This window comes from Hyperolius riggenbachi, chromosome 12 (genome assembly GCF_040937935.1).
Source record: "Hyperolius riggenbachi isolate aHypRig1 chromosome 12, aHypRig1.pri, whole genome shotgun sequence".
NCBI classification, from domain to species: domain Eukaryota; kingdom Metazoa; phylum Chordata; class Amphibia; order Anura; family Hyperoliidae; genus Hyperolius; species Hyperolius riggenbachi.
Window position 1 is genome coordinate 103,419,315 of NC_090657.1, and position 24,042 is coordinate 103,443,356.

Sequence of the window (24,042 nt, forward strand, 5' to 3'; positions counted from 1 at the left end):
GAACCAATCGTGTGTTTTTAAACCTAGGCAGTTGCTAAGGGCCTGGAGAAAGTCTAGGGGCCTGGTGGATTCTAGCCTCCACCAAATTTTACTAAACAAGCCAGGTGACCATCTTTTAAGCAAAAGCTGACATGGATGCACAGACTCCCAAAGCCACTAGGAGCCCACTAGGTGATGCAGGAAGGCTGCTAGATGTTGCTGGAGGCGTGGTAAGTATTTAAATAGCCTCAAAACCCGCCAAAAGCAAAGTCCCCATTATCCCTCAGGCATGCCGGTTAGTTGAGACTTCCGGTTGCCTGAGTTCTGGATAATGGGGACTTTGCTGTATAATTATACCACAAAGTACAGCTGTGCTTCACATGGTTCTTTGGGGAATCTTCCAACAGATATTGCCCTTGGCAACTGATTAGTGTACCTACACATAAAAATGACTCTTCTTGAACAGCATGGATGCCTTTGTGTGTATGAATGGTTCCAAAACAACTGGGGTTTTTTCCCCCTTTTTTACAGCAGATCACTGGACGATGGTCTTATGAGCTGACCTGTAAATCTTTAATCTTAACTTATATGTAGGGGACTCATAACTCATCTGGGTAGTACTGAGTTCTTCAGAGACTGACAGTCTAAACCTGTAAACATCTGAATTAGGGACTGTCCAGACTACAATGGAATGTTATGTTACAGGGTCACACTGATCTAATGCTTCAAAGAAGAAATTTCTTCCCAACAAATCAATGTGCTCTCTTTTATGTATCAGTACGTTGTAGCTGTAGCCTGGAGCTGGGATCAGCGTCTGAATCCTCAGGCTCAAAGGATCAGGAGAGGGCATCTACACTGTTGTGTCTCTCTTCTCTAAGATGCTGTAATGAGACTGAGAATATAAAGCCTAGCAGGCTTAATGGGGATTCAGCTATTGTGCTCTCTAGAGGTATTGGAGGTTCACAAGCTTGACAGCCAGCAATTCCAATCTCTGAAAGATGCAAAACATCGTCTTAAGAAAGTCCTCACTGAAGCAGAGCTCAAGAGAGGTACTGTGCTCAGAGAGACTGTCTCATATGCTACAAGCAGGTCCACCACCTGCATTTATCCTGGGCCTCTCACCTTGGGTTCACCAGTAAAATTTTACCAACCAGTGTCCCCTAATGGTGGCCCTGGCCCGAAGCATCAGCTATCTGCTGGAGAGGCCCTACCAGTGTCCTCTAATGGTGGCCCTGGCCAGAAGCATCAGCTATCTGCTGGAGAGGTCCTACCAGTGTCCCCTAAAAGTGGCCCTGGCCAGAAGCATCAGCTTTGTGCTGGATAGGCACTACCAGTGTCCCCTAATGGTGGCCCTGCCCAGAAGTATCAGCTATCTACTAGATAGGCACTACCAGTGTCCCCTAATGGTGGCCCTGTCCAGAAGCATCAGCTATCTGCTGGAGAGGCCCTACCAGTGTCCCCTAATGGTAGCCCTGCCCAGAAGTATCAACTTTGTACTGGATAGGCCCTACCAGTGTCCCCTAATGGTGGCCTTGTTCAAAAGCACCAGCTATGTGCTAGAGAGGCCCTACAAATGTCCCCCAATAGTGGCCCTGGCCAAAAGCATCAGCTTTGTGGCCCTATTTGCTAGAGATGGTCAATGGCACTGACGCACTGACGCACTGACACACACACACACACACACACACACACACACACACACACACACACACACACACGAAATATTCTCAGGTTGCATGAACACAATCATCTGCAGAGCTAGTATCACTTATGGAGCTATTAGCATCCCAGGGACTGTTTATCAAAACATCATAACCAAGAGAGAATGTCCCCCACTCTAGGGTAAGAGTGGGTCCACACTAGACCCGGTTGCAGGACGGACACTGCAGTCCGGATCAGGGGAAGTACCCACCGTACTGCAAACTGATGAAAGTGCATCAGTTTTGCATCAGTTTCCGTTCAGGTTTTTCCCTGACAGAAAACGTCTCCATCATTAGGAAGGAGTGGGAGGATTTTTTTGGGCCAATCATAAAGCTCAGGCTATCAGTTTTAACATCCGTTTTTTGCCTGTGGAGCTGGAGATGCGTTTTCTCATTACTTTCACTACCCCTGCGTGTATCCGTGTTCCTGATCCGTTGCGTGAAAATGCAGCAGATCCGGACCTTCCGTTCAGGTTTTGAAAACGGATCCCCGCAAACGCAGACGGATCCGTTTTTTACTTGGGTGAGGCTGGCTGCTATTTTCAACATTAGTATCCGGGACTCCGTTTTTCATCAGGTTTGAAAAACGCAGCCACGGATACGTTTCCGGACCTAGTGTGGACTGGCTCTAAGAAATTAATCACTATAAGGCCTCTTGCACACTGCACGCAATTCCGATTCAGATTCGGCTTTTTAATCAGTTTTTACATCCGATTCAGATTCAGATTCTGATTTGCAGTTTGCTCCCTGCACACTGCAAATCGAAATCTGAATCGGATGTAAAAACTGATTAAAAAGCGGAATCTGAATCGGAATCGCGTGCAGTGTGCAAGAGGCCCTATAGTCAAAAGCTCACTGTTTGTGAGCATAAACAATCATTTATTGTGGACTTATCCAGTGTAAATAAAAACATAAAAACCTTAAAATCCCACTGGTACTAAATGTAATCAAGGCTCTCTGGGTGCCAACATCAATTCAATATTACTGTATATTACAGTGTTCTTAGTATAATGTACCGGGGCAAACAACATGTGACATAGAAAACCCTCAAATTATACAAAAATCCTTAATGAATACCCATTAAAAACAGAGTACATTCCCCCTAAAACTAGCTAAGTTTGACCCCAGTATATCCCCCGTTTGCCCTAAATGCTCCTCCGCTACTCCCACTTTCTTGCACTAATCTGGGAATGTCCCCCTATTGCAATGTTCTGGAAACAACTAGTACAATTCTTGCATGACAAAATGGGCTGCCCTGTGAAGATGGATCCTGCTATGTGCATCTTAGGTCTAATTACAGACGATTCTATGTCTAATAACACCAGAATACTTATCTCTCAAACCTTATTCCAAGCCAGACAAGAAATAGCTCAAAAATGGCTTTCAGCTGAACCTCCTACACTCCAAACCTGGATAACTAGGATTGATCGCACTCTTTCATACAAGAAGCTCATCTATCTTCACAGGAACGCCATAAATAAATTTCATCTGATATGGGATAGTTGGATAGAGAAATAGTCACTTTAAAATCTCGGTCCTCTCCTGCCACACAATGTTTCCCTGCCCTCCACGTTCCCACTTGACCTTCAATAACAAGACCCACTATACCATTTAGGTTGTATCAGAAATGTGTGCCTCAAATGCATGATAATGCTTTCACTCTTTGACTTCATGTAAAAGATCTAAACCTTTAAATTACAACATTTGACTTGTGTATCTCCCTATTTTCACTATGTAACTATACACCTTGTCTGATACTTTGCATATATGTTCCATATATACTTCTATATGTGCATTCTGCCTTGCACCAGGCAGTGTTGTAACTTTCGCTGCATTGTTCTCAATAAACTACGCTTTGGGTTAAAAAAAAAACCAGAGTACATTCTATATTGCCCCGGTACATTATACTACAAACACTATTGTAATATAATAATAGAGAGTTACCAAGCAGCTCTGGGTGACCCAAACCACTAGGAATGTATAGGGGGATAAAAGAGACCGAAAAGCCCTCCTACTAAAAAGCACACCAAGTAATATAATAAAAATTGATATTAGCACCCAGAAAGCCCTAATTACATTGATATGTTTTTATTCACACTGGATAAGTCCACAAGAAATGATTGTTTCCTCTAACAAACAATGACTTTTAGGCTATTCTAGCAATTCCTTACCCTAGAGTGGGGCATTCTCTCTTGGTTATGATATTATCAGAACGTGTCAATATCTACAAACACATAGGGACTTCTACATGTACAATAAACAGAGTTGTGTTCTACTAGTAAAGTACAACTGAAGTGAGAAGAATATGGAGGCTGCCGTATTTATTTCCTCTTAAACAATACCAGTTGCCTGGCATCCTGCTGATCTATTTGGCTGCAGTAGTGTCTGAATCACATCAGAAACAAGCATGCAGATAATCTGCATATCTAATAATGTCAGAAACACGTGATCTGCTGCATGCTCTAACTTATGCCATTCCCCCTTCAACCTCTCATCAAGTTGTACTCCTTACTAGATAACCTAAACACGTACTGCCTGTATGTATACTGCATACTTCCCACCTCTGGTTTCCCCCATTCCTTTAGATTGTAAGCTGGCAAGAGCAAGACTCGCTCACCCTTTTGCGTCTTGGAATCTGTTATTCATTTCATACCTTGCACTCTGTTATACATTGTTATTCATCATGTTACATCTGTCATTGTAACCAACAGTTCTGTATTTATGTATATCATTGTCTGTATCATTATGTACCCCTTGTTTGTTTTCCTACATTGTACAGCGCCACAGAATATATTGGCGCTTTATAAATCAATAATAATAATGCTTGTTCAGGGTCTATGGCTAAAAGTATTAGAGGCAGAGGATCAGCAGCATAGCCAGGTAACTGGTATTGTGTAAAAGGAAATAAATATGACAGCCTCCATTTCCCTCTCTTTGCAGTTTTCCTTTAAATGACACATTGGAAAGGAAAGAAATAGAAAAGGTAATACAGAATAGAACGTGTTTTCTTGCCATAAAATAACTTGCAAAAAGAGAATGGTTTACTTCCCTGACTGTGTGGTATGAAAGCATGGGTGAATGGTGAATGGTGACACAGCATGAACTTGCAGGAGGTCAGATGACATATTACAGAAGTGTTTGGCAGCACACCTGTAGGAGTCACCTCTTTGTATTCTGTAATGAGTTTGGTGATGTATGCGCCTTGCTCAGCATGTATCGCTTACATTCTGGTATTCTAACTCCCTACAACTGGTTCCAACAGGAAGAAGGCTGAAGATGGTCATTTGTGTAGCGAGATGTCAAGTGTGTGTGACTTTACATGACAAGCCTGACAAGCTGATGTGACTGCTGCGTGACCTTTGGTAGTGAGACAGCAGCTTCAGCCATGGACTGTGTCAGTCTGGAAGCTGTAATAGGAATGATCAATGAGATGCAAATCAGTTCTTTTTGCATTCAAATGTAATGCACATTATGGAGCTTGAACCTGGACCAATCAAAATTGACAGCAAGTTATTCTGATTGGTTCAATTTCAAGCTACCTATACTGTAATTGACATAACATTTGAATGCAACAAGAAATGATTTGCATCTCACTGATCATACCTAGTTGTGGAAGTCCTCTCAAGCCATCACTCGCAATGCCAGGAGGATTCTGCTGAAATCTGATTGACCATCATTAGGACCATTTCCCAACTGCTTGTTCCACTGCAATCCATGCCATGCAATTCTCTACCACACATCGAGGAAAATGTACTACCATGCCCCATCACCCCCTAAATCAAAACATTCCAGCAGGAGTTTATAGACTGAATTTTTAGGGTCAGTAGATAACTGGCATATTCAGTCACAGTGATAAGATCCGCTGGAAATATCGACCTGTGTATGGCCACATTCAGGTATGATGGTTTCTATGGAATGAACTAAACCGGTACATACATTTTCATTTGAAATAAATAGAAATGTGTTCACTGCTTTTGACTGAATTGCCACATTAGTGTGTTTTTGATGACACAAATCACATTTGGTAACAACTGATGGAACTGAAAATTATTACGTTCATATTATTTAGTATTTGTAAAGCGCTGACATCTTCAGCAGCGCTGTACAGAGTATAATGTCAGAGTATATTCTTTACCAATGGTGATCGAGCATGTGTACAAGCTTTTAGAGACCTTACCAAAGAATAAGGTACGGTAGGTAGCATAGAAAAATCTGTTGACAATCGAATCCTTGGTACTCATTATCTGTCAACTAGCTTCATTCGGTGCAACAAATCAGGTTCATTCTCATACCAGGACATCCACAATAAAAATATTCATAATGGCAAGCAGGGTGGAAAGGTATATGAGGAAGCATTAAAGGTCGCACAGCTGAATGTGACACACAACTATCGGTCACACATACAATCACCAGAACCCTTCTATCCAGCTATCCCTAGTTTCCAGCATGCGCAGTTGGCCATACGCACCAGACTATCTTGTATTTTACAGATTCTATGGAATATAACAGACTGAGTAAATAGACATGAGTAATTCCAGGTCACAGAACCATTGTGCAAACAAAATAATGTGTGTCAGTTTTCCTTCATAAGGAAGAGAAAGCAACCAGTGTTTATGTCTTAGCCAGAGTTCAACCTACAGTTCAAATCTTCCCCCAGCCACTAGTTCTATGGAATTTACACACGTATGTTTGGCAATAACTTGCATCCAACACTGCAATAATCTTAGCACCGCCAAGATGTTCATATGGCCACAGCAGAGTTTTATTATATCCACAAGACAATAATATGCAGTCTGACTGTGCACATGCCAACTCTTCCAAGACAGACGGCAGCAAGAATCGGCTCTTATCCACACCCAGGAACAGCCGGTCGCAGGTTCTGGTCAGCATGCCTGCATGCATAGTCCCACACTGCATATTATTTTACCACAGGAATTGTAAAACTCCAGTGTGGCCATAGGAACTTCTTGTAAGGGCTGGATTTCTAAAAAGGCTACAGAGGTCTGGGCCTTGGGTAGCTGCAACCCAAGGGGGCACTGGACATGAAAGAACAACAGTCAAAAGAGGGATCCGCACACAATCTTTAAGGAACAACGTGCTTTTATTGTTCCAATGCACACATATAATACACACCAAATCGCCTCAGCCGACGATCATTTCGGGGCCAATCAGGTCCCCTTTATCAAGGCATAAGCAGACAACATGTTGTCTGCTTATGCCCTGATAAAGGGGACCTGATTGGTCCCGAAACGATCGTCGGCTGAGGCGATTTGGTGTGCATTATATGCGTGCATTGGAACAATAAAAACACATTCCTTGAAGACTGTGTGCGGATCCCTCTTTTGACTGTTGGATTATCGCTGCTACGGGTTCCAGCACCAGCACTGCTCTACCATAGGTGTACGATTCTTCGATTGAATCGACATGAAAGAGGGGCTGCTACATATGGAAGAGTATGCTGAAAATGGGGAGCAACACATGAAAAAGGAAAGCTTATGCCCAAGGGAGCTGTACATGAGGCCTCTTGCATGCTATATGCAATTCCGATTTTTTATTTTGATTAAATAGGTAGAAAAAAAACAACGTTTTGTAAGAAATATTTTGATTAAAAAACATAGCAGCATGCAGTACTTTTTTTTTAATTGGAATCAAAAATCGGACTGTATAAAAAAAAAATCGGAATCGCATGTAGCGTGCAAGAGGCCTGAAATAGAGGAGCTGCAGTACATGGATCATGCACATGGAAAAAGGGGGCTACACAAGAAACGGGGGCCATGGCATACTTCAGTATATCATATACACACACTGATGGCAACAGTTTATCATTCTAGTCCACAAATATGCACCATTCTCTACTTTTGAAGTTTGCAAAAGCACTTTTATTTAACTTGGGGGTTACGTATGTTCATAAGACACTGCATTTATTACTATAGGTAGACTCTGGTGCATGCGCAGTTCTACCTCTATGTCATGTGCATATAGCCTTAGCAACAATTCTTCTGTTCTGGTCTGCAAATATGCACACCATAGGGTCAATCCCCCATTTACCAATTCTTTACACGAGTAGTATATTAGTTTACATATTCCCTCTCTTGATACTACACTGATTACTTTTGCTGCCCTTACTGGTGGCACCTGGTGTTTGGATCACCATGTGGGATTAATCATGTACTTGGATTCTGTTTTAATGAATTACTTTACTTATCAACCAGTAGGCATCATGGTTATACAAACTGACACGCTAACTGAAGTTGATTTGTGTAAGTACATTGCAGATTTCTATTGGTAGAACATCATTGGTTGATATTATTTACAACAAAGGTCATCAGCTGAGTAATGCACACCTCAGGGTGTGCTTTCAAAAATCTGGTTTTGATAGTGGCGTAGCTAAAGAGCTGTGGGCCCCGATGCAAGTTTTACATTGGGGCCCCCCCCAAACACTCTATACATAACAATTGATACGGTGCACCAAAACCTGCCAATGGCAACTACAGTGTCAGGTGCAAGAAGGGTTGGGGAACAGTTTGTTAATGATTACCACTATTCAAACTATATATAGAAGTCATTATTATGAGCATAGGACCAATAGAGAGTTAATACTGTAGTTGAGGGAGGGCCCTTCGGGCCCCGATGCAAGTTTTACATTGGGGCCCCCCCCCCCAAACACTCTATACATAACAATTGATACGGTGCACCAAAACCTGCCAATGGCAACTACAGTGTCAGGTGCAAGAAGGGTTGGGGAACAGTTTGTTAATGATTACCACTATTCAAACTATATATAGAAGTCATTATTATGAGCATAGGACCAATAGAGAGTTAATACTGTAGTTGAGGGAGGGCCCTTCGGGGCCCCTCTGGCCCTAGGGCCATGGTGCGGTCGCAACCTCTGCAACCCCTATTGCTACGCCCCCGGGTTTTGACATTATTTTACAAGGATTTGTGATTTTATGTTTCCTACAATGAATGTCATATTGTAACATAGCATGCCTGTGTGATTTGGGTTCATTGAGATTGCAGAGGATTTTTTTTCATATCATGCTTTATCCTTATAGATCTGAGCCCTGATGCCATATTAATTCAGGCAGTGGTTAAATGATTTAATGTCACCTTATAAAGCTAATAGATAATACGCTCCCAGGACCATATGGTTTACAGATCCTGCTCATCCTGGGCCTAGTATTTGAGGAATCACAGAACCTGCCAGGCATACAAATACGGAGATGCGACCAGTGTTGTCATGTCAGATTATTGATTCAGTAAGGAGTGAAGCCCTAGGATAAGCAAGGCAACCAAGGAACCAGAGACTTCTAACCGCCCCAGCCCCCTGTAGTGGCAGCTCCCATGTTTATTAGGACAGTCTCAGGGCCCTTTCACACTGGGGCAACCGCAGGCAATGAAGTGGAGACTTTCACACTGACGCGGTACAGCGTGATGCGACGGCAGTGACGTTTCGCCACATCCCCAATGCTGACGTGCGGTGGACCGGAAGTCATGCAAGTCTATGGCGACGCGTATGTGAAAACCCACCGCAGGTTTTATGCGTTGCACATGCGCGGAAGCGTATTTTTTGCAATAAGCTTCCGCGCACGTGATCGCATCAGCCACAAGAACTGAACGTCACTTCCTGTTTGGCCGGCTGCGAGACGGGGGCTACCGCATACTAACGCAGTCCCCAAAGGCCTGTTTCTGGCGGTGCGCTGTGGTGTGAAGCCGGCCTCAATCTGCTTGTCGTATAGGACACGTCTGTGTTAGTAGTTCTTTGCAGAGTTCCACCTTTGCAACCACCTAAGGGTTGCTTCTACTTGATACTGCAGACACATTTATCACACAGATTACAGACAGGCTGGATTACCCTGGTTGAGGTAGGTGAGCGTCTCTTCATGCAGCTTCACGGCAGGGGAGCTGGGGGCGCACAGCATGAACTGGAATGCCGGGCACAATGGGGTGGGCATTGGTTGGTCCTCCTGCTTGAGAAAGGGCAGTGATATCTGCTCCCTGCAGACGACAAACAATACAATAACAATTAGTGCAGCTGATGGCTACAGCCAAGCGAAATGCAGATAGCCCCAAGCAGCCCAATAAAAGCACAAGATGCAGCAGGTAGGAGTATGTCCTTATTGAAAATGGAGGAAACAAAATACAGGGGCCATACGCAATTCACGTTTTCTTCTGAATTTTCTCCTAGGAGATAATTCTTTATCTTCAATTTAAAATAACTTTTTAGCAATGGAAAAAGTACCAAAGAGTAGGTGAAAAAGTACTGTCAAAATGATTTTAAAGATTTGCTTGCTTGCTGGTGGTTTAAAAGGTTTATTTACAAGTTGTGAAAATATAACCTAGCAGAGAAAACTCAGGAGAAAGAGTGAATTGTATAAGGCCAAGCGAGTTCAGAACAAACGCCAGGGTCGTGTTAGGGGAATGAGCATGTCATTCTGATTTCACATCATTTAAACAATACATCTCAAGCCAAAACAATGTACGTTACGAAACTCAGTGTCGGATCTACCTACAATGGGGACCTCCGACAAAATTAACTTGGGGGAGGGGTGACAGAGCTGACCCCCCTGATCCTAAGTTGATCTTGGGGTCCCATTTGTTGATGCAAAATCCCACCCGCAGGGCCCCTAAGCCAGATGCCTTGCCCCCCCAATGTCTTCCTCCCAACTGTTACTCCCCAGGGCCCGTGCAGAGTCATCAGCAGAGTAGCGACTCACCTGTCCAGAGGGGCGTGTTTCTCTGTCTGTGGCCCTGTGCTCCCAGTCTTCATCCACTGCTGGCTGCATCAGTCTTTGACCCGCGGCATGTAATTAGGTAATCACATGCGCCAGATCACAGAGGAGAGGCTCTCCTGCGAACATGAAGATGGGGAGCAGCGTGCCCGCCGCGACAGGTGAGACAGTACTCTGCCGAAGACTCTGCAGGGGCCTCGAGAGAAACAGTTAAGTATGGGAGACGGGGAAGACCTGGCGAGGTGCTGGTGCTAAACATGCATAATGCTGACCGTACTTACTCTCTGGAGCAGGATGGGACCTGAGAGTCCCTGTAATATGCCGTCAGCATTAAACTGCAAGCCAAACTGTTGTATAGCACCTCCCTATAGTTCCTCCCTATCCACTGTACAATGTTTTAAATCCATTAATCGGTCAATTTATTAATACAGCACATTGAAATTTGAACAAAAACGAAGGCCTCACTGCTTGGAGAGGAACATATGTGTCTAAAAAAGCTACACGGTGAAAAATGTATGCACTTCTTGCACACACGGATCTTTGCCCCAATTACACACAAAATACTTTATCGGATACCTGAAATGAGAGAGAGGGAAGGAGGCTGTCATATTCTCCTTCCTTCCAATTCGCAGGACCAGCTTAAGGGGCCCCAGGGCAAATTTAAGATGAGGGCCAATTCAAGATTCTTTTTTTTCTTTTTATTCTCTAGCTTACCACTAAGGCATTGGTTATCAATAGGCATTACGCAAACTCCAAAGTGTAGTTATATTGGGTTGAGGATTACTTTAAAGGACAACTGTAGTGAGAGGGATATGGAGGCTGCCATATTTATTTCCTTTTAGTCAATACAAGTTGCCTGGATAGCCTGCTGATCCTCTGCCTCTAAAGGCTCATACACACATCAGACCATAGTCTTTGGAAAATGAAAGATCACAGACCAATTTTACCCCCTTCCATGTAGTATGAGAGCCATACCTTCACAGTCTTTTCTATGGAGCTGAACTCCACATCAGACAGAAACCTTTGCAAGATGCTGCACACAAACATGCTGTACACATTCAAAAGATCAGTATCTGCAAAAGATCTGTTCCTGCAAAAGATCCGTTCCTGCAAAATGCATTCATAGTCTATGATATCTGCAGATCCTCATACACACCTTGTTTAACAGACATTCATCTGCAGATCAGATACACCGGGATGGATTTTCAGATCTGCAGATGATTGTCAGATATGCAGATGAATGTCAGTTAAACAAGGTGTGTATGAGGATCTGCAGATCTCAGACTATGAATGCAATTTGCAGGAACGGATCTTTGGCAGGAACAGATCTTTTGCAGATAATGATCTTTTGTGTCTGTACAGCATCAGTGTGTGCAGCATCTTGCAAAGATTTTTTTCTGATGGGGAGTTCTGCTCCATAGAAAAGACTGTGTAGGTATGGCTCTCATACTACATGAAGAGTGGTAAGATTGGTCCGTGATCTTTCATTTTCAAAAGACTATGGTCTGATCTCTGATGTGTGTATGAGCCTTTAGAGGCAGAGGATCAGCAGGCTATCCAGGCAACTTGTATTGACTAAGGCTGGTTTCACAGTGGGACGTTACAGGCGCACGTTAGTGCAGCCTGTAACGCACCCCACCGCACAGCAATGAAAAATCAATGGGTCGTTCACAGTGCCCACGTTGCGTTACACAGTAACGCTGCGCCATTACACAACGTACTGCATGCAGTACTTTGTAAGCGGCAGAGCCGCGTTAGACTGCTTGGACATGCGCAGTAATGTTGGGGAGGAGCGGAGAGCGGCCAAGCACATGGCTAATTAATATTCACTGCACTCAGTGACGTGCAGTGTTTACTTCCTGGAGCGGCCGCTCTGTGCGGCGATTGGCCGGGCGGGACCACATGATGCCGCATGCGTCCAAGAGTGCGCATCACGGCATCACGGACGCCAGAGTGAGCTGCACAACGCGGCTCACTCTGACGTCCACCTTAGAGAGCACCAGGCGTTGCGTTAGGGGCACGTTATGCGACCATACCGTCCCCTAAAACGCAACGTCCTGGTGTGAAACTAGCCTAAAAGTAAATAAATATAGCAGCCTCCATATCCCTCTCACTACAGTTGTCCTTTAAAGTAATCCTCAACCTGTGGTCTAATACTTTTAGCCATAGACCCTGAACAAGCATGCAGCATATCAGGTGTTTCTGACATTATTGTCAGATCTGACAAGATTAGCTGCATGCTTGTTTCTCGTGTGATTCTGACACTAACGCAGCCACATAGATCAGCTGGGCTGCCAGGAAGCTGGTATTGCGTAAAGGGAAATAAATATGGCAGCCTCCATATGCCTCTCACTACAGTTGTCCTTTAACTTGTCACAGTGAATTAATTACAGCAAGCTTTAATAAAAAAAAATATATTAAACATCCTTTAAAAAAATAAAAGTATTTTTTCATTTACGATAATTAAAAACCTAAGGGCATGATTGGAAACTACAAAATTTGTGAGCGGTATGCGTATGTTGATTTTGAAACGCAGGAAAATCACAATGCAGAAATCAAAAATGGTTTTACAAACCATCATGAAAACGCAAGCAAAAGTTCAAAGAGTGGACCCTACCTAAATCATAGAAAGCAAAGCTTTACTATATGGTAAATCAATGCTGTACACTAGGGGTAGTCAATGAAATGCAAATTATTCCAAGTTGATGCACATTTTATGCAAATGAATGCAGCTTGGAAATGGACTAATCAAATAATGCAGCTGCATTTGAATGGTTGCTTCTAATTGGCCACCCCAAATGTGAACCATAGTAAAGAAAATAAAAAAAAGATTAAAAAAAACTAAAAATAATCATGAATGGTAAACATTGTAAGATATTGTAAGCATTTTGAGTTGCACAAAAATTACCTTCAGTATAACAATAATGTATTTCTCATTCAAACTGAAGGCTGGGGAGAAGTATCTAAATTATCTGTTACATGTGCAAAAGGACTTATTGTCAGACCTGAATTTCAACTGCTTGTGGTATGAAGAGGGCTAATGACATGGAGGGAGTGGTAGTTTCTATTGCACAATAGACTGTTAACAGGAGATGTGAGTTAAAATCAGCTGCACTGCCAGAACACTGGTACAATTTGCAACAGCACACAGAAATCACTGCTACAATGTGCTACAGCACTGCCAGATCACTGCTACAATGTGCAACAGCACACCAAAATCACTGGTACAACGTGTCACAGCTAGTTGCCGCGGTTTACCGGTTTCACGATATATCGCGGTATTAATTTACATGGTAACCGTACCGTGCACATTTCCGAAATACCGGTTTGCCCTTCTCTCCGTCTCCATCAGCTATTTCCGGGTTGACGTCAGGCGCTGGCTGCGTACGCGTCCTGTAATGATGACGCGAGTGCGACCTGCCGCGACCGTGGCATGTAATTTAAACGCTGCTCCCCTAGCAGCTGGAGCGCACACGCACCTACGCACCACGTAGGCACGTACTCCTCCTGCCTTCCCCCCCAGAGTGCTGCGTACTGCCGCTGCGTAGCTTGTACGACCCAGGAGGGAGCCATATTTCCAGCCAGGCCAGCAACAAAGTAAGGCAAGGGGGAAACGCCCTAGAGCCACCCAAAAGAAAAAAATAAGGGCATCGCCACGCCAACGCCAATTCGCCACCACCATCTTAAGGGTATGCATCCGGGGGGGCGTGGCCAAGATGGCATCCTGAGCAGACGCGTGGTCTAGGAGCTCCGCTGCCCGGCTCACTACATCTATAGCCATCCGTCCTTTTATCTTCACTGAGCTGCCTATTCTTAACGGCAAACTGCACCCCAAACACCCTGGAGTCGTGGTGCGACCCTCCTCCTTCACCTCCGGTCGGAGAAGACTTTACGGCCTTCGACTACAGGACCGCTCTAGCAGGCCCCTCGCGCACACAAAGGCTTCCAAAGCGATTTGCTCCATACGAAGACATGGGCAATAAAAAAGGAGACAAAAAAGATAAAACAGAGGGAGGAATACCTACCGATAAACCTATGAGTACCCTGCATGTCCCGAAGCACGCTCAAAAGGACCCAACTCCGGAGGATCCGAATGCTGCAATAAGTCACGCGGAGGAGATGACTCAACTTCCTACCACCGCAGAACTTATGGAAGCGATTAAAACGTGTCAATCCGCTCTGACTACCAAGATTGACTACATAGAGACCAAATTTGGTCTCCTTCACCAAGATGTCACAGATCTCCGTGACCGTACCAAAGACTTGGAGCAGAGAATATCGGATGCCGAGGACAAAGTTAACGCCCACGAAGCGGCTATCCCCGACATGAAGCAACGACTGTCCCAGCTGGAGAACAGAGCCGTAGATGCGGAAAACCGCAATAGACGCAACAACCTGCGGCTGCTGGGCCTCCCAGAGGGCTCGGAAGGGAATGATGCCTCGCTATATATGGAGGATCTTCTCAAGCAATTATTGCCGGTGGAAACTTTCTCTCCATACTTCACCATAGAAAGGGCACATCGCATACCAACAAAGCCCGGACCTCCAGGCAAGTACCCGAGACCCTTAATATTCCGCCTCCTCAACTTTAAAGACCGTGATGCCATACTGGCGGCCGCTAGGAAAATAGGAGATCTACAGGTGGGAAACAGCCGGCTTATGCTATTCCCAGACTACACTACCGAAACTCAGAAATTACGCTATTCCTTCCATGCTGTCAAGGCCAAACTGCGGGAGAAGAAGATTGTATACTCTATGCTGTTTCCAGCAAAGCTGCGGATCCAAGATGGCGACACCACATTGTTCTTTGACACCCCAGGAGAGGCTACACGCTGGCTAGAGAGGCGCCCCGCTGATCCGTAATGGGATAAGTACATGTATCTGTTATAGTTCTTGGTAGACTGGATAACGCATACGTTTGCTAAAGCCCGCCCTGCACTGTTATAGAGTCTTATTTTTTTACCTAACTGCTATGCCCTACACTATCGCACCCCTATAGTGTGAATATCTCGCTTTAAATGGGGCGCTATATGGGCAGATAGACTGCTGAACTGACTGCTGAACTCTGTACACCTTTTGTATTCTCTGGGCGAGGCGAGAAGTATATGAACCATTGTGAGTCTCACATGTACATTTGAATGCAAGTTGGCGCGCACAGCTCCCGCTCCTTAGCTCTAACGGCTGTTGGACTGTTTGCCTGAGCCGCTATGGCGGCAGCACGAGCAACAAAAAGAAAATACGCTACCGTGGAGGAGTTCCCCATCTGACCTTAACTGCTATATACCCCAATAACGTTGAAATATTTTGCTATGCTGCTCCTATGCTGATCATTATACATTACCTTTTACTTTTGCTCTCTCTGCACGCCCGCAGCCTGATATCCATCTGCTAACCGTTTTGACTGTTGTAGTTCTTCATGCAAATATGGCACTGAAGACTCTTTATGTTAATTAACAGCCGTGGCACTGAGACAGGGTGGATGCGAGTATCCAAACTTGATTTATTGCCGATGACTGTTTGAGAAATTATATGCAATAGGTTTGATCTATTACACGTTCTATGTTCTAATGTTTTCTAGAGCACCCCCCTCCCTTCTCCTTCCCCCCCTCCTTATGTGTATGATTACTGCAAGTATATTTATGCGACTATTTATACTGGGTATATCTTTTACTTCCCACTAAGTGGGACTATGGGGAATGGACCTAATGGAAAAACCGAGCTGAATACCTAAACTGGCCATCATGGGCAGGGATGGCGTGATACAATTTAAGGTGTCCGCAATACCCCGCAAAGTCTATGTGACTTGGAGGGGCTGGCTTGTAATCACCCAGACGGCACTACTTGGGGGGGTGCTGTGGGGGGGTCGGGGGGGGGTGGGCTGGGCTTGCCGGGGGCTTCTGGTGGTCCCCCGCGGACGTCCTGTGTTGGCGCGGCCGCTCCCCGGTGCTCCGGCCCCGCCTCCGGTTCGCTTCTGGAGTTTCTGGCTTTGGGGTCGGGGGGCCGCTGCGCCTGCGTTGCCGTGTCCTCGCTCCCGCTGGTGTCGCCGGGGGTGTACTGCGCAGGCACAGACCATGCTGGGCCTGCGCTGTGCGCTCTTGGTGGCGTCGGCGGGGGCGGGGGCGCGGCGGCGCGGGCGCGGTGGTTTTCTGGCTTTGGGGTCGGGGGTTCCGGGGGTGGACCGGGGGCGGGGCCGGGGCGTCGGTGGGCGCCTGCGCGGGCGCGGGGTGTCTGCGGGGGACCATTGGAGGCCCCGGGTGGGTTCGGCTCGTTTTCCCCCGGCCCCCCTGCGGTATCCCTTTAAGGTAATCTCATATCTCGCCACTAGATGGCGGCACAAAGCCTCAAATATAACTATGTTTGACTGTAACTGTATAAGATCTGCTGGAAACTCCCACTTTATAAAACGTTTATGATATAGGCAAAGAGCTTCTGAGAATGCAGTGTATTTACATCTATAAGATTAACACGTCTGGGGGATGCCACTGTCAGCTCCTTCACTGAAGACCTCAAGCTATATTTGACTATCTACATGTACGTATATACCTTAACTAACAGATAAAATAAACACAATGCTATGGGGCTAGCTCTTTGGGCTTGCGCACTCGGGCTGGGACTGGGGCATGGAATAGACCAGAGCCTACATTATCCTTATGGACTACACCAAACTGTTTATGGGCATGATGTGGTTTCCCCTACCAATAACTACAATGCTTAATCTACAAACTTGCTTGGTGTCTGTTTCCTGCCCCGGCCTGGCCTCCTACTTACGTCCTCCTCGCTCTGCCTTTGCAAACATATATGCAGTGCATACAATATAGTAGCTATGTATACTAGGTATATGTGTTTATTCCCACTATGTGAGGTTATACTTGCTTGGATAGATAGATGTAGGCCCTTATGCTCCTTTCAATGCCCGCCTACTGCAACGATACGAATATCTTTCTCCCACACATACTAGATACATTAAAAAGGCAACCTACACCGCTAAAGTCAGTGAAGTATAATACTGAGAGGTAGAAGGGATCTGAACTGGAGCAGTAATTACTATTACTGTTAAACTAACAGTATAAACCCTCCATACACTTGATGGGACCTTCTCTGTCCTCCATACCTACATCTACTTCTCTTCAATAAGTAGGGTCTGCTACACTGAGGTGGCCCCTCCCCCCCCCTTTTTTCTTCTCTCCCCTCCTCCCCCCCTCCCCCCCTTTTTTTTTCCCCAGTGCTCTTTGAACCAATGTTTAACTCTTAAGTGGTCTCTCAAATTTGCAACTCAAACCACATTGTCATGCATTATGAATATTGGATGGATGGATGAAATACTAAGAATTTGATGTTGTTAAGATTTCTGATGTAACCAAGTGTAACCCTCAGTCTTGTGACTGAGTGAAGCTGGGCGGCGGCCTCCTGGTCACGTAGACCACTGCCCCTGCTGGAATTTTTTTGTTCTCTTTTCGTTTTCTTCCTTTTCATTTTGTATTCCCCAGGATAAACCCCAACTGGGGGAGGTTTTAAGCTTTCACTAAGCACCAGTCCTAATTTGGGACTGTAGGTTCTTTGTTTTCTAAAGACAAGTTAAAAGTTCAGGTTTTTAAGACGTCCTGAGGTTTATGTTTGGTTCACAGGATGTAGGGTGGGGGGTTCTTGGGTTTGGGGTTTATGTTGTGTATGTACTATGGATATGTATGCAATGTATCACTACAACTACTTCTTTTCTCTGTCTTCTTTTGTCCGCTTCTGGCCTGGGCCCTCTCAGGCGTCCCCTCAATTTTACCACCAGGGACTCACACTGGCTATATCTATTAAGTGGGAGGGGTAAAACCCTCATGCTACAGAAGATTCTTGGTACTATCACTCGTAACCCTAATGTCTTCGGTTAAAGTTATCTCGTGGAACGTGAGAGGATTGGGCTCTAAAATAAAGCGAACACTAGTCACTAATTTCATTAAACAGCACGCACCCCATATATGCTGTCTGCAGGAGACCCACCTGGTAGGGGGAAAGATTTTAACACTTAAAAAGCCCTGGGTAGCTCAAGCATACCATGCAACATACTCATCATACTCCAGAGGTGTTGCAATTCTTATCAACAAAAATATTCCCTTTACCCTACATGAAATCAAAACTGATCCAGGAGGTAGATACATAATTATGCGAGCTACTATCAATCAGGAAGATCTGATTCTGGTAAATGTTTACCTGCCCCCCCCGGCAGACACTGCCATACTGGACAGAATCATAGCCATTATTGCACAAATGCCCTCTCAGAGACTTATAATGTGTGGGGACTTCAACCTTGTGCATGATCCTAAGCTTGATCGACTCAAAAGTAATAACAGGGATACGTTGGAATTTAGCAAATGGCTTGAGGCTTACTCTCTAGTAGATGTATGGAGATGGAAACACCCTACAACCAGAGCCTACTCCTGCCACTCGGCCTCTTATGGATCTTTATCCAGAATAGATTTAGCCTTAGCCTCTAACGAAACCCTCCCATTAATTAAAGCTACCCAGTTTCTTGCTAGAGGAATCTCCGACCATGCACCTCTGGAACTGATCCTACTATTAGGGCCAAGACCGAAGGACAAAGTCTGGCGATTATCTAAGCAATGGATAGTTGATCCCACGATCGATGACATTATAAAACGCCAAATTAAACTATACTGGGAGGTGAACTTAAACTCTACCTCTCCACAAATAGTATGGGACGCGAGTAAAGCTGTAATTAGGGGACAATATATGGGGGCTATACAATTTGCCAGAGACCAATCCAAAGCTTGTGTACAATGGAGGGAAAAACTCGCAACAGACCTAGAAATAGACTATGTTGCTACTAAAGATACCGACACATACAATAAATGGCAACTGGCTCTCACACAGCTTGAGCTTTATAGAATAGACTCCACCAAAAAAAGTCTCCTAGAACAAAGACAAAAAATATTTGAACAGGGAGATAGAACTGGGAAGTTGCTAGCCTGGTTATCAAAAGACACTCAGCCCATTATCACCATACCACGCCTGCTAGATGACTCACTCAATCTTATAACTGAACCTGAAGGTATTAACGAGATCTTTTTTCGTTTTTATAATAACCTCTATAAAAGCAAACTGGAAAAGAGTAGCAACGACCTTATCCACTATTTGGCAGACATTAATCTACCAACCTTATCTGTAGAAGATAGGGAGATGCTTGATGCACCACTCACTATTAACGAAATTGGAGATGCTATTGCAGACATGCAAACTGGCAAGACCCCGGGTCTAGACGGGTTCCCTGCAGAATTCTACAAACAATATGCTGTTTTGCTAGCTCCTAGACTGAAAAATATCTTTCAGCTATCCTTTGACAATGGCTCCCTTCCTCCCACTATGTCAGAAGCCCTAATAATTGTGATTCCCAAACCTGGGAAAGATCCTTTAAAATGCTCATCATACCGACCTATCTCCCTCTTGAATACGGATGCTAAAGTCCTTGCAAAAGTACTGGCCAATAGATTGAATTTATGTATATGCAAGATAATACATCAAGATCAAACAGGGTTTATGCCTGGTAAAGGCACGGATATTAACATACGTAGGCTGATAACCAACATCGCTGCCTCGCATACTAATATGGGACAACGGGTCGTGGTTTCACTAGACGCCGAAAAGGCATTCGACTCGGTCGAATGGAAGTATTTATGGGCAACTATGGGTAGACTTGGGTTCGGAAACAATTTTATTAAGTGGGTCCAAATGCTTTATGACTCTCCCAGGGCCAAAATCCGCACAGGAACCACGATTTCGCAGTTCTTTACTCTGGAGAGAGGTACCAGGCAAGGATGCCCGTTATCACCCAGCCTATTCGCTATAGCAATGGAACCTATAGCCGCTTGTATCCGCCAATCCCCCATAGTGAACGGTTTAACATTAGGAAACCTGCAAGAGAAAATATCTCTCTACGCAGACGATGTCCTGTTGTACCTCAATGACCCTCTTTCCTCACTCAGCGCGGCTCTTCATCTTTTTGAGGAGTTTGGCGCGGTATCAGGAATCAGGATCAATTGGAACAAATCTATATTATTTCCTTTAGATGACGCATCTCTTCGGCCTATTTCAACAAATCTTCCTCTCGCGGTGGTTGACCAATTCAAATACCTAGGTATACAAATAACTAACGATATCACAAAATTTCGGGTACTTAATGTAGATCCGATTGTCCGACAACTAGAGAATAAATGTGAAGTCTGGAATAGACTCCCACTTAATCTAATTGGTAGAATAAATCTACTCAAGATGATCTTCCTGCCCAAGTTTACCTATGTGTTCAGACAGTCCCCGGTGTGGCTCCCGTCCTCATTGTTTAAACAGATTGACAAAATAGTTCTATCCTTCATTTGGGCGGGTAAGCAACCACGAATTGCTCTAGATCTCTTACAACTCCCTAAGTGTAGGGGGGGCTTGGCTCTCCCCCACTTCCAAAAATATTTTTGGGCTTCAGTGCTCGTCACGATACGCTGGTGGTTCTCACAGGACGAATCGAATCCTGCTGTAAATGCTGAGGCAGCGGTGTTGGGCTCATATGAACAACTCACTAACCTTCCGTATAGAGGCCCAAAAGCCAACCCTCAAACCACATTAGCCATGTCAACAACCTGGAAGGCTTGGACAACAGCCAGATCCCGTATCACTAACCCTAACACTATCTCCCCCTTCACGCCGTTATGGGGAAATCCAAACTTAAGACACTTTACCACTATTCCTGACCCGGTTATTTGGGCAAGACATGGAATAAAGACCATCTCCCATATTCAGCATGAAAACTCTATAAGCAAGTTCCAAGACCTAAAAGCGCAATACAATCTCCCAAATAAATACTTATTTAGATACCTGCAATTGCGACATGCACACAGATCGCAATTTGGTTCTCAACCCCCGGACTTAGATACTGACAGCTTAGAACAATTGCTCATGACCAAGGACCTTCCCAAAGCTTTATCGGCTATCTACGCTGAACTTCTCAGCTCCAATCACCCAAGATTAAATAAGAGCCTTCAGAAATGGACGTCTGATATACCTACTCTAACTAAAGAAGACTGGGATTTAATCCTAGCAGAATTTCCCACCACAGTAATTGCAGCCAGCGACCAGCTTATTCAAACTAAATTCCTACACAGAGTATACCTTACCCCCGAACGGCTACATAGAATGTGTAATAGCAACTCAAATATTTGTTGGAGATGCTCAACGGACGTTGGCAGCTTCATACATATCTTCTGGTCCTGTCCCAAAATAGTGCCCTTCTGGGAAAAAGTCCTCACAATTATTAATACATTGCTGCAGACCTCCTTTCTGTTGGATATGGGGATGCTCTTGCTGGGGAAAATGGGTAATAATACTCTTTCAGTACATAGACAAAACCTGGTGAGAATACTCTGCTTCTATGCCAGAAAGGAAATTCTAAAATTCTGGAAAAATAACTCTGTCCCTACTATTGGTACGTGGGCCAAAACTATTAATAATGCTCTACCGTTATACAAGACTACATACTTAAATAGGAAGAGCCCTAAAAAATTCAACAAAGTCTGGGGTGTATGGGAGAGTAGAATACTCGATCCCACAAACGAAAACTTTATTCCCATTCTAGAATAGACCGGGGGGGGGGCTCTGGGCCCGAGGCGGACAATACTCCTTCTCTCTCTTACCTTTCTTTCTCCACTCTTTCTATTTCTCCTTTGGGCCTTCTGTGCCCACTTCCATACTTACTTCTGTTTTACAGAGCAGCTTTGTCGATGGCACTGATTGATACAACATGTGTAAAGCTACTAAGATGGAAGGACACTACTATATGTTTTTACCACTAATCAATGCAACAACCTGTGTATTTCTGTCTTGATATAGCAAGCGCAAATTTAACTACCTGCTGTGTATACTACATTCTGCTTTGTACTCTCACCTGTTTAACCTCAAAAAAAAACTCAATAAAAATTTTTACTGTTAAAAAAAAAAAAAAAAGGGTATGCATCCAGCGGCAGCCCCACCTGACCTCATGGCCTGCCGCCTGAGAGCCTCCCCCACTGTGTCTGACTCTGGGGCCTGGGCCAGCCTGCCACTGCCAGTGCCAGCCTGAGCCAGACCCTGGCTGCACGGTGCACCTGCTGCATGTATTTAGAGAGTTTAGCCTGTGTGAGTGCACTAAGCAAGCAAGTCATTTGATCTCCCCAATGTGTCATCATCTCTGAGACTGAGTCTGACTACCACCTCCGGCTGTGCTGTGCATAAGCTCAAGTCACTCTGATCACAAGTTGTAATTTGATCTCTCCCAGTCCTCGTGCCACTGCCACTGCCACCAATAAGCTAGTTTTAAAAGAGAATTGCACTGCAGAATGCTACCTGAGGAGGATTTCCACCAGCCACAGATCATGCAGGCTGAGGCAGCAGAGATGCAGCCAGCTGAGTCAAGAAATATGCAGGATGCTGATCCTAAGATGCACAGAAGAAGTAAACACAGGAAGTGGAAATTGAGCTACACAAAAGCATGCAGGCAACAGAGCCGCAGAAAACGGCAGAAAGAATCCTGCTCCATCCACCAAATAAAAAAGTCAAATCTGCAGCATGGGAACATTTTGGATATCCCAAAAACGACCGTGGCTTTGTCATGGAGGACGGATTTCCAGTATGTCGCAATTGTGGGCGAAAAGTGGCTGCCAAAGGAGGAAACACCTCGAACATGTTTGCCCATCTCCGAGAACACCATCCCTCTGTGTCTCACTCTCTACAACATAGCAAGGTATGTATCCATCCATTCCCATTTCAATTTCCTCACTGCCTAATTTTTTATCAATGCTGCATTTATTGCTGTCATGCTGTGTACTTTTAGGCCTGTGCATGCCTGTGCAACCAGGCAACCAGAGACGAAGCACCCTCATGTATTTTATGTTTTTTTAACATATATCATTGGAAAAGTTGCAACATTATTAGAGAAAACACCCTGACCTGCTCTGTTTCATTATTTACTGTCAGCTTGCTTCTTATCACCCCTGATAAAATCCCCGACTGTCTGAGCGCCGTTCAGTCTGTCTTTGTTCAGGAATCTTTATAGGTGAGTCTCTCTTCTGTGCTGTCTTTTCAAGCCTAAAGCAGGCCATACACTGGCTCGATTCACGGCCGTTTCGACAGCAGATCCGATCCTGGGATCGGATCTGCTGCCAATCGCTTGCGCTAAACGCACCCGCCGATCCGATTCCCTCCCGAAATCGGATCGGTCCGTCGATCGCGCCGTGCGGGAAATTACTCTCGATCGCCCGGCGGTAGGAGCGCGTCGCTTGCGGCGTACGATTCGGGCCCGATCCGAGCATGTATACATTACCTGAAGCTGGCTCCGGGGTCCTCTTCTCCTCGCTGCACCGCATTTCCGCATGTCCCAGTGTACGCTTATACTTCCTGTGTCACTCCGGTGACCAGGAAGTTGAAATAGAGGGCGCTCTATTTGAACTTCCTGGTCACGGAGTAACACAGGAAGTGCCGGGATGGAGCAAGAACAGCGGTGCGGTGCAGTGCGGAGAAGACGCCCGGGAGCCAGCCTCAGGTAATGTATACGGGGGGGGCAGGAGCAGCTGAACAGATTGTGATCGGTTTCAGGCTGAAATCGA

At 45.0% G+C, this 24,042-nt stretch overlaps 1 protein-coding gene across 3 annotated transcripts in view; it reads right to left on the reverse strand.

The window, feature by feature from the left end:
* LOC137541821 (upstream-binding protein 1-like) overlaps nt 1–24,042 on the reverse strand; it is an 84,404-nt gene that overhangs the window by 51,826 nt on the left and 8,536 nt on the right. For all 3 annotated transcript variants that reach the window (XM_068263342.1, XM_068263344.1, XM_068263343.1), the window contains exon 2: nt 9,535–9,677. In XM_068263342.1, coding sequence (XP_068119443.1) covers nt 9,535–9,677 — 143 coding nt within the window. The remainder of the gene's footprint in view (nt 1–9,534; nt 9,678–24,042) is intronic.